Source organism: Python bivittatus, unplaced genomic scaffold (genome assembly GCF_059951505.1).
Source record: "Python bivittatus isolate LINGU-HERP-01145 unplaced genomic scaffold, Pbiv_v1 ctg000590_np1212, whole genome shotgun sequence".
In the NCBI taxonomy this organism is placed as follows: Eukaryota; Metazoa; Chordata; class Lepidosauria; order Squamata; family Pythonidae; genus Python; species Python bivittatus.
In genome coordinates this window covers 22,619,075-22,631,205 of record NW_028277086.1, presented here as the reverse complement: position 1 = coordinate 22,631,205, position 12,131 = coordinate 22,619,075, and the positions used below count along the sequence as shown (strand labels likewise).

Below are 12,131 nucleotides of genomic sequence, written 5' to 3'. Positions count from 1 at the left end.
AATGGTACTGGTCCTCTAAAGACTGCTTGTTTACTATCCCATGGACTCCATAAAAGAAAAGACAGTAAGGAATGATTATAGATCATAGGAGATTTGAAAGAAATTAAATACCCTCATGCAGAACTTGGGGGTATACATAAAAGATTACCTGAAATACACAGAATTCCTGACCTTGAACATAGATACTACGAGAGACAATAAAGGTTAACTAATATCACATAGCAAAAAGGTCTAACACCAGATCCTAGCTGAAATGTTTATGTTTTTTCATAAAAATAAATAGGATTCTTAAAATAGGTGTTTCTCTTACTTTATGTGGATTTTTCTTTTTCTTGGAAATTTAAATCAATTGATTCTGAGGCCTTGAAGAGATGTGAAATCCCACTAATTTGCTGCCTTGGGTGAATGGTTTCTCCTTTTGTTTCAAAAGGACTCAAATCTCCCAAATTCAGCAAAGAGGGAAGAGCTTGGGTAATTTGACTTTGAATGTGACCAAGCGCATGTATCTGTACTTCTAAATGTTGATAGAATGTCTGGGCCTGTCTGGCATGGAAGTGGCTTGGCTGTGAATTTCAGTGCTGTCATTTATAACAAAACTGCCATTATTGTTTTAAATAACTATAGCTCCTATAAATTAAATAGTTCCTTATTGGCAAGAAGTATATGTCGACTTGGCTAAGGTTTTGTTTTGTTTTGCTTTGTTTTTTGTGAAATAAGGCAATGAATAGAAATAGGGATTATGAGGTAGGAGCTGTTGAAAAGTAGAGCAATATATGTTAATTTTAAAGTATTTTGGGGTGTGTTTTTTTGGTCAATATAATTCATTGCATTGGCAATTGTTTTCAGGTAGAGATCTTTGTAAGTTGGTGGACCATGGATGTGAGCATCTTTGTGAAAGTGATGGTGAATCTTATGTCTGCAAGTGCCATGAAGGATTCATACTAAAGAAGGATAGAAGAACCTGCAGAAGTAAGCAAACATCCCTGAAGAGGGTTCATCATGCTAAAATAGGAATGGATAATCAGCCCCACTCCAGGTTTCATGCCCCTGGAGAAGTCAGTTTCACTGTTGCACAGCTCTTGCCAAAAAGATTGAAGTATTTTTGGTCAATATAATTCATTGCATTGGCAATTGTTTTCAGGTAGAGATCTTTGTAAGTTGGTGGACCATGGATGTGAGCATCTTTGTGAAAGTGATGGTGAATCTTATGTCTGCAAGTGCCATGAAGGATTCATACTAAAGAAGGATAGAAGAACCTGCAGAAGTAAGCAAACATCCCTGAAGAGGGTTCATCATGCTAAAATAGGAATGGATAATCAGCCCCACTCCAGGTTTCATGCCCCTGGAGAAGTCAGTTTCACTGTTGCACAGCTCTTGCCAAAAAGATTGAAGTATTTTTGGTCAATATAATTCATTGCATTGGCAATTGTTTTCAGGTAGAGATCTTTGTAAGTTGGTGGACCATGGATGTGAGCATCTTTGTGAAAGTGATGGTGAATCTTATGTCTGCAAGTGCCATGAAGGATTCATACTAAAGAAGGATAGAAGAACCTGCAGAAGTAAGCAAACATCCCTGAAGAGGGTTCATCATGCTAAAATAGGAATGGATAATCAGCCCCACTCCAGGTTTCATGCCCCTGAGGAAGTCAGTTTCACTGTTGCACAGCTCTTGCCAAAAAGATTGAAGTCCAATCAAAATCTACTTCCTTATGATTTAAATTCACCTTTTCCTGTTCCATCTTCTAGACTAACTATGAACAGTTTTTCCCAACTTATACATGTCAAACCTTCAGGCACTTGAGGACTCTTATCATTCCTCCTTGCAGTCTTCTCTTCACCAAGCTAAACATATTCCAGGGCTTCCAACCTTTCCTGATGATTTTTTCCTTCCAGGCCCTTCATCATCTTGGTTGCTCACCTCTGGATACATTCCAGTTTGTTAATATCTTTGCAGTGCCCAGAACTGGATACAATATTATAGGTGCATAATATTACAATACAATATTTTAGGTGTATTCTGATCAATACAGAATGGGGAGGAAAAATTGCTTTTCTTTATCTTTTCTAAATGCTGACAAAATGACTGCTTAATAATTTGTTCAGTATCAAAGGTTTTGTTCAGTATCAGCAATAAGATGATGTGTCTGTAGTTACCAGGTCCACTTTTCCACATTTGTGAAGATAGCTACAATATTTGCCTTTCTCTGTGATGCTACATACCTCTGTGATGACTGACACTAGATACTTCCATGATTACTCAAAGATCACAGAAAAGGGCTCCAAGATAACATAATCAAACTCCTTTAGGACCTTCAGATATAATTAGCCTGGTCCAGGAGATTTAAACTCATTAATGGTAGTTGGGTGCTCCCTAATTATCTCATTATTGGTTTTGACTTGCTTACTCTCTCCTTGTGTCAATTGTTCTGCTTAGCTTTATTTGAACACAGTTCCCCTTTGGGGAGAAAAACAAAGCAAAGAGTTGAGGAGCTCTGCTGTTACCTTATCACCTGTTGTTTTTTACCATCTTCTAGTAGTGGCTCCATTGCTTCCTTTTTCTTCTTTTTACTACTGATGTAGCCAGAAAAGGCCCCTTTGTTCATTTTAGATTCATTTGCATGCCTAAATTCCTTTTGTACTTTTTAACTTTTCTGTAGATATAAGCTACTTGCTGATATGCTTCCTTGGTGATTACGCCCATCTTCCATTTCCTTTGCTTGTCTCTTTTGAGTCTTACCTAGGTCAAAAGTTTCTTGACCCTCTGCATCACAGTGGTTTCCTATGTTTTCCACACAATGTTTTTCCACTGACATGTATGGTTATACTTTCGATATCTTATTGTTAAGGAATTTCCAAGCCCCCTATTGCTTTCTTTGATCGGACAATTTCTGTCCTCAGTACTGGGTCTTGTACTTCTCTAAGCTTGTTGAAATTGGCTTTCTTGAAATCCAGTGTGTATGTACAGCTAAGAAGTAAGCTTTACCAGAAAATAATTCTTTTAATGTATCATATCTTTAGCAAGTTTTGATCAGAAATCTCTTTAACTATACCCAGATCAAGATGTTTGCAAGTCCATCAACCATGGGTGTGAACACATCTGTGTTAATAATAATGATTCATATGCCTGCAAATGCCATGAGGGATTTGTATTATGGAATGATGGGAGAACATGTAAAAGTAAGTAATATTTATCACCATCGCTATTATTTGTTTATTTTATTATTGGAAAATGTCTCACTCAAAGAAATGATGACCATGTTCAGATATAATACTAAACCATTGCTCAGTGTAGAGATGTGCAACTTTTAAGGAGAAAAAAGCTGCACTTGGTCTTTGAGTAATTTGCTAAGAGCTGTAGTCCCAAAGATAGGTGGAGGCAGGGAAAAAACATACTAGGACCAAGACAGAAACTGAAAGTGATTTTTTAAAATGAAATTGGAATTAATTTACAGTAATTTCAATTAACTTGGAACCAGTTAACATGATTGTTGTTCTTGTATTTAATTAGCTTGCACTACCCATTTGTTCAAAAGAAGCCCAAATAGCCATTGGTTAGGTGTGGTGATGGGAAAGGTGCATCATGAAGCATCAGAGATATCTCCCTGCTACTTGATTGCATAAGTCCTCCCCAATGGTTAGGTGCTGCTTGGGTTGAACTGTCTTTCAAAGCCATCTCTCTAAGCTGAGAATTGGCTCCTATATCTGGCAGGTATAAGAGGATAGCCTGGCTTGAAAGAGCCAGATTCTCTCACTGCCCAAAGCAGAATGACTCTGGAAGTTGCCCAGAGACCAGAAGGTTAGGATTTGGGTGTGTACCTGCAGCACCCTAAAGTATTCACTAAAGTGGGGTCACCTGATTGCACCATTGACAGAGTGGTTAGTGAAATATACTGAATTGTTTCCATGGCAAAACTAGTGTTAGCATAAAGGGGAAAATACTACTTTAAAACCAGAGTAGTTGAGAAGACTTCAGATGCTTCAGATAAAGCAACATTGTGAGGATATGGTTAAAAAAAAGTTGTTTAAGTATGTTTTTCCTGTTGTTAAGTGTAAGTGAGGAAAGGCTCTTAATTCAGCTTGACCTTCTTTCCTCCATTAGATCCTGACTGTAAAGATTAAAAAACAAGAACTTGTTTTAACTGTTTTGCCATTTTTTAGCAAAAACATGTTAATGTTGATGATCTTTAATCTATTTTTATGTAACTCCATTGAACGTGTCTGTAAACATATTTGCATGCATAGTAACATTTTGTATATCTCTAAACGTCATGAGGGATTCATATTGGAAGAGAATGGGAAAACATATAAAAGTAAATAATCAGATCTTTATTCCATTTACTTACTTACTCAGTTTCTTCTCTAAGGTTTTAACACTACGTGCTCCTAAGTGATGCCTCGTTTTGCTTGTAGAGTACTGCTCACTAAACTTTTTGAAAAATGGCAAGATACACTTTGTATAAAATTAAGTTGACATAGATTTCACAGCATCCAAGAATTACATACATACAATTGCATTCATACAAAAATGTCCAGTCTTTACAATATCAGCATTAGTAATCTCTATAACCTATAAGTTGATTCAGGATAAGAATACAATCAGATTTATTGGTTATAAAAAAAAAAATACCACACCAATATTTTTGATTTTTACATTTATATAACTTAACTGCATATAGCCTTACATTACTTATTCCAAATTTACTTATTTATTTATTTATATTTCAAATTTAGATACCGCCCATCTCACAAAAAGTGACTCTGGGCGGTTCACAATAAAACACCAATAAAACAATATAAAATACAATAAAAATAGAATAAGAATCAAACATATACACAAATAATATATTCCAAGATGTTGATGGTCAGTAAGATGTTAACATATGAGAGCATCTTCAAGGTGCTAGCCACCCCCAGGGTTGGTTGCCCTTTTTTTCACCCCATGCCAGTTGGCAGAGCAAATTTTTCAGAAGGACAAGAGGGTTGGGGCCTGCCTCACCTCCGGGGGAGAGTATTCCATAGGGCCAGGGCCACGGCAGAGAATCTTTTACGTTCTCAGATATGGATAAAAGCCTAACTTATTTCTGATAGTTTATTGTATTGCTTTTGTTATCAAAATGGTGGTTAGCTATAAAGCTGTTTATGGCATGAGGTCAGTTTATTTGTGGGACCACCTCTCCCCAATCATGTCTACTCACCCGATCAGGTCCAGCAGGAAAGGAATGTTATGGGTCCCATCCATTAAAAAGTGCCACCTGGCAGGACCCAGGAAGAGAACCTTTTCTGTTGCTGTGCCTGTCCTGTGGAACATCATCCCTGCGGAGATCCATGTTGACCTTTCTCAAGCCCTTGAAGACATGGATGTGTCCTTGGGCTTGGGGATCAGAATGTCTATTGGAGCCTGTGAATTAGTTTTATTGAAATATTTCTATGGTACTTGAATTGATTGTTGTTGTTTTATCTCAGCTGCCAATTGTCTATTTGTTCTCTATTGTTTTTGCTGGATTTTTTTTTATTGTTAGCCATGCAGAATCACTTGAATAAATAAAAAAATGAATTTTACAGATATAATAAATCCTTAGGTTGAAGAAATAAATTATTTGTCCTGCTGACAATGTTCCATTATTTCATTACTTTAACAGGATGTACTGAAGGCCCAATTGATCTGGTATTTGTGATAGATGGATCAAAAAGTCTGGGAGAAAATAATTTTGAAATTGTCAAGGAATTTGTCTTGGGAATTTTGGACTCTCTTACTATATCTCCCAAAGCTGCACGTGTTGGTTTGTTGCAATATTCCAGTCAGGTCCGCACAGAATTCACCCTGAAACAATTCAACACAGCCAAAGATATGAAGAAAGCAGTGACACAAATTAAATACATGGGGAAAGGATCCATGACTGGGCTTGCACTGAAGCAAATGACTGAGAGAAGCTTTACAGAAGCAGAGGGAGCCAGGCACTTGTCAGCAAATGTTCCCAGAGTGTCTGTTCTGTTTACAGATGGACGGGCCCAAGATGATGTTTCTGAATGGGCAACTAAAGCAAAGCAAAGTGGTAGGATGGATATTTATTAGAAGTGTAAATTGTAAAAGAAATAAGAAAGAAAGCTGCAAACATAGTGCTGCTATTACTATGTTATATACAATGCATTCCGAAAGTATTCAGACCCTCTACACCTTTTTCAATTTTGTTATGTTGCAGCCTGATACTACAATCGTTCAAATTCATTTTTTTTCTCATTAATCTACACTCAGTACCCCATAGTAACAAAGTGAAAACAGAATTTTAGAAATGTTTGCAAATGTATGAAAAAGGGAAAACTGAAATATCACATTGGCATAAGTATTCAGACCTTTTGCAGTAACACTTGAAATTTAGCTCAGGTGCCTCCCATTTCTCTTGATCATTGCTGAGCTGTTTCTGCACCTTGATTGGAGTCCATCTGTGGTAAATTAAATTGGACATGATTTGGAAAGGCACACACCTCTCTATAGAAGGCCTCACAGCTAACAATGCATACTGTATCAGAGCAAAAGCCATGAGGTCAAAGGAACCTGCAGAGCTCAGAGACAGGATTATTGCAAAGCACAGATCTGGGGAAGGCTACAAAAAAATTTCTGCTGCACTGAAGGTTCCCAAGAGCACGGTGGCCTCCATAATTCTCAAACGGAAGAAGTTTGGCACAACCAGGACTCTTCCAAGAGCTGGTCGCCCAGCCAAACTGAGCAATCGGGGGAGAAGAGCCTCAGTAAGAGAGGCGACCAAGAACCCGATGGTCACTCTGACTGAGCTCCAGAGATCCTGTGTGGAGATGGGACAAAGTTCCAGAAGGACAACCATCACTGCAGTCTTCCACTGATCTGGGCTTTATGGCAGAGTGGCTAAACGGAAGGTTCTCCTCAGTGCAAAACACATGAAAGCCTACTTGGAGTTTGCCAAAAAGCACCTGAAGGACTCTCAGACTGTGAGGAACAAGATTCTCTGGTCTGATGAAACCAAGATTGAACTGTTTGGCCTCAATTCTAAACATTATGTCTGGAGGAAACTAGGCACTGGTCATCACCTGCCCAATACCATCCCAACAGTGAAGCATGGTGGTGGCAGCATCATGCTGTGGGGGTATTTTTCAGCAGCAGGGACTGGGAGACTGGCCAGGGTTGAGGGAAAGCTGAATGGAGCAAAGTACAGAGATATCCTCAATGAAAACCTGTTCCACAGTGCTCAGGACCTCACACTGGGCTGAAGGTTCACCTTCCAACATGACAGTGATCCTAAGCACACAGCCAAGACAACACAGGAATGGCTTAGGGACAACTCTGTGAATGTCCTTGAGTGGCCCAGCCAGAGCCTTGACTTGAACCCTATTGAACACCTCTGGAGAGACCTGAAAATGGCTGTCCACTGACGGTTCCCTTCCAACCTGATTGAGCTTGAGAGGATTTGCAAAGAAGAATGGCAGAAAATCCCCCAATCCAGGTGTGCAAAGCTTGTCACATCATACCAAAAAAGACTCGAGGCTGTAATTACTCCCAAAGGTGCTTCAACAAAGTACTGAGTAAAGGGTGTGAATACTTAAGTACATGTGATATTTCAGTTTTTTCTTTTTAATAAATTTAAAGACATTTCTAAAATTCTGTTTTCACTTTGTCATGGGGTACTGAGTGTAGATTAATGAGGAAAAAAATGAATTTGAACGATTGTAGTATCAGGCTGCAACATAACAAAATTGAAAAAAGTGAAGGGGGGTCTGAATACTTTCAGAATGCACTGTACCTTGTTTTTAATCTAGAGATTTTTATTAATTTCTCCTAGAAGAAAGGTGCTGGACAATCTCTAAGAGTGAAACGCATACTATTTGACATTAAAGACAGTTTGGAAATCTCCCCCTGAATTCAATATAAACTTTCAGTTTCCAAAGCCACATTCTCGGGTAGGATGGGAATGAGGGCCTGCACATCTGCAGCAAAACTCGTTTGTCAGTATTGCCAATTGTTAGCTAGTTCCATATAATGCAGAAACTATATAGAATATACAGTGGGGCAAAAAAGTATTTAGTCAGCCACCAATTGTGCAAGTTCTCCCACTTAAGAAGATGAGAGAGGCCTGTAATTTTCATCATAGGTATACCTCAACTATGAGAGACAAAATGGGGGAAAAATCCAGAAAATCACATTGTCTGATTTTTAAAGAATTTATTTGCAAATCATGGTGGAAAATAAGTATTTGGTCAATATCAAAAGTTCATCTCAATACTTTGTTATATATCCTTTGTTGGCAATGACAGAGGTCAAACATTTTCTGTAAGTCTTCACAAGGTTTTCACATACTGTTGCTGGTATTTTGGCCCATTCCTCCATGCAGATCTCCTCTAGAGCAGTGACGTTTTGGGGCTGTCGCTGGGCAACACGGACTTTCAACTCCCTCCAAAGGCTTTCCATGAGGTTGAGATCTGGAGACTGGCTAGGCCACTCCAGGACCTTGAAATGCTTCTTACGAAGCCACTCCTTCGTTGCCCAGGCGGTGTGTTTGGGATCATTGTCATGCTGAAAGACCCAGCCATGTTTCATCTTCAATGCCCTTGCTGATGGAAGGAGGTGTTCACTCAAAATCTCACAATACATGGCCCCATACATTCTTTCCTTTACACGGATCAGTCGTCCTGGTCCCTTTGCAGACAAACAGCCCCAAAGCATGATGTTTCCACCCCCATGCTTCACAGTAGGTATGGTGTTCTTTGGATGCAACTCAGCATTCTCTCTCCTCCAAACACAACGAGTTGAGTTTAGACCAAAACATTCTACTTTGGTTTCATCTGACCATATGACATTCTCCCAATCCTCTTCTGGATCATCCAAATGCTCTCTAGCAAACTTCAGACGGGCCCAGACATGTACTGGCTTAAGCAGGGGGACTGGCACTGCAGGATTTGAGTCCCTGGTGGCGTAGTGTGTTACTGATGGTAGCCTTTGTTACTTTGGTCCCAGCTCTCTGCAGGTCATTCACATGTGGTTCTGGGATTTTTGCTCACCGTTCTTGTGATCATTTTGACCCCACGGGGTGAGATCTTGCGTGGAGCCCCAGATCGAGGGAGATTATCAGTGGTCTTGTATGTCTTCCATTGTCTAATTATTGCTCCCACAGTTGATGTCTTCACACCAAGCTGCTTGCCTATTGCAGATTCAGTCTTCCCAGCCTGGTGCAGGTCTACAATTTTGTTTCTGGTGTCCTTCGACAGCTCTTTGGTCTTGGCCATAGTGGAGCTTGGAGTGTGAATGTTTGAGGTTGTGGACAGGGGTCTTTTATACTGATAACAAGGTCAAACAGGTGCCATTACTACAGGTAACGAGTGGAGGACAGAGGAGCCTCTTAAAGAAGTAGTTACAGGTCTGTGAGAGCCAGACATCTTGCTTGTTTGTAGGTGACCAAATACTTATTTTCCACCATGATTTGCAAATAAATTCTTTAAAAATCAGACAATGTGATTTTCTGGATTTTTTCCCCCATTTTGTCTCTCATAGTTGAGGTATACCTATGATGAAAATTACAGGCCTCTCTCATCTTTTTAAGTGGGAGAACTTGCACAATTGGTGGCTGACTAAATACTTTTTTGCCCCACTGTACAAATTGTTGTTGACTGAAAACTGAATGATCGCTAAACAAAACCCCAATATATTAATGAAATATATTAATTTCTACATTGCCTTTGTGAGACACTCATATAAAGTATAATATACAACATAAACAATCAAATTGTTTTACAATGAAGTTAAAATAGCAGTATAAACCAATAACACTGGAATAACATAGTTGTAAGTCCTCCTAAAACTCTGAAAGTAGTTTTAAACCAGCATAACTTTAAAATATTGAATCAAAACTACACAAAATAGATTTTTAATGTCCATATATATTATATATGTTCAGAAGTAAGCTCTGTATGATTGGGTCTTACGGGATTTGTTCCCAAATAAAAGGGCATTGGATTCCAGGCTTTTAAACTATATTGATAGGAACCAGGAGTTCCACAAAACTGGGGGTAGATTCATATGTCAACAGGATAATATATGATGATTTGTAAAATGCCTTATCATAATGAATATCTAAAGCAAGCTAAACTAAGCACAGCAACTGTTATAAAAGAGTCCTTATAGTGTTATATTACATATTTAATGGCAAGTATGGATTGCGACATTGGGCATGCTGCTAAAGATGAAAAAAAACTTGTATAAATATAATATGATGGTAATTGGGTTTAAAATAAAAAATAAATTTAATCTTAAATGATAATAAAACATTTTAAGAAGCATGTTTTCAAGGGAAATAAAAATACTTGTTTTATAAATACTATAACCCAACATAGTTGGATTGTGTGGATAAATCAGATTTGATTACATCATTAAACCTAAGATATTTATTGTGACCTAACTTTTCATGGGCTAAATCCTGTTTAACAGATTTATCATTGGTCCCTGGTTTAGGCCTCTCTGTGGCAAAATAAATAAATAAGATATAATCAGACTCTGGGTTGGCTCTAGAACATTTCTTTTATACATAGAAGAGTTCCTTTATTTTCAGAAGAAAATGAAATGCAGTGAAGTCTCTCCCAGAAGGAAAACAGGAAGGCAATCTTGGCTGATTCTCCTGCAGAATGCCAGCACTACCTTCTACATGTTCCAAATGAGCAAAAGGAGAATTGGTACAAATTACGTCTTCCTGCAGCAGGAATGTCCAATGATTGAAAGTCTGCTCGCATGAAATCTGGAAACAGGCCTTTGTTGTTTTTATTGGATCAGGCACCTGTGTTTCTAGGGAAGATTTTAGGGTGGAGGGATAGATACATTGCAAGCAATTGGGTTTTAGATTATAATGTTATCCAGATTTGTCTCATGAACAACCTTCTCCAACTTAGAACCTTCTAGATGCTAACATTCTCAGAATTCAAGCAGTATGTTTGCTGGTCATGATGACTGGGAATTCTGGCAGTTGTAATCCAAACATATTTAGAGGAAGTTGGAGAACACAGTGATCCATAACAACTAGATAAAAATATAAAATGTTGAAACACTTATGAGTGAACTGGTCCATAGAATGCCAGTCTAAATGAATTTGTTTAAACTTGAGACTCCCCGATTGTCATTGTCAATCATAGTAACAATGATAATAGGCAATGACTAAATCCATATTGTACACAAAACCAATTAGATATAACCAACTTAATAAGAAATGTGAGGGGCATTATATTTTGGTTTCAACCCAGAGAAAGATCATGATACATGAAAAGAATGGGGCTTATGTTATTCAGAATTAATATACCCAACTGATTTCTATAACATTAAGTACAACTAGCTTCATCTGAATTAGAACCCTTGCATTTATTGTTGTTACTTTTTAAATACTGAAGATAAGTCTTTGAATCCAATTCTTCTCTATTAATTAATGGTGCCTTAATGCTATATCTCAATCTTGAACTGTATTACGAAATTAAACTTGTTTCTTTTTTAGGAATCACTATATATGCTGTTGGAATAGGGAAATCAATTGAGGAAGAATTACAAACAATTGCATCTGATCCTGTTGAAAAACATGTTTTTTATGCTGAGGAATTCAAAGCCATGGAAGAGATCACTGCAAAACTGCAGAAAAGAATCTGTGAAGGTACTAAGTAAGCAACACATGGTATTCTACACGAGAAAACAATATAAAACTAACGCAAATAGAAATTTGGGACCTGAGTCCATTGGAGTTGGACACCTAATAAATTTAAATAAATAAATAAATCTGCCCATTTGTTCCAAGCAACTGCATAATTGCTGGGATATATGTAAAACATGAGCAATAGGCCATTAGGAATAATATTTCTGTAATTTATCACTTAGGGAGTATATAACTATTCTAAGGCCAAAATCATAAATTAAAATGTCTACTACTTCTGTCAGTTTAACAAAAGCATGATATGTATAGCTCAAAACTCCAGGAAAACCCTGCCCTTCGTATACACTGCATTATGACACATTGCTGAAAAACATCTGGAGCCATCTGTGAAGGAATACAGGATGGAAATTCATTAATGTAAAAGGACTTTCCACATGCTCCATTTGTGCTGATCTGGCAGCAGTGCTACACTGCTATATTCTC

At 37.9% G+C, this 12,131-nt stretch overlaps 1 protein-coding gene across 2 annotated transcripts in view; it reads left to right on the top strand.

The window, feature by feature from the left end:
* MATN2 (matrilin 2) overlaps window positions 1-12,131 on the top strand; it is a 57,717-nt gene that overhangs the window by 32,260 nt on the left and 13,326 nt on the right. Inside the window, exons 11-16 of one of the 2 annotated variants that reach the window (XR_015797589.1) lie at window positions 847-969; window positions 1,142-1,264; window positions 1,437-1,559; window positions 3,055-3,177; window positions 5,640-6,053; window positions 11,499-11,658. Coding sequence is in view for 1 of the 2 variants with exons in the window: in XM_088149097.1 (XP_088005223.1) it covers window positions 847-969; window positions 1,142-1,264; window positions 1,437-1,559; window positions 3,055-3,177; window positions 5,640-6,053; window positions 11,499-11,651 (1,059 nt within the window). In the remaining variant the exon portion in view is untranslated. The remainder of the gene's footprint in view (window positions 1-846; window positions 970-1,141; window positions 1,265-1,436; window positions 1,560-3,054; window positions 3,178-5,639; window positions 6,054-11,498; window positions 11,659-12,131) is intronic. The other variant, XM_088149097.1, reaches the window with a different exon arrangement.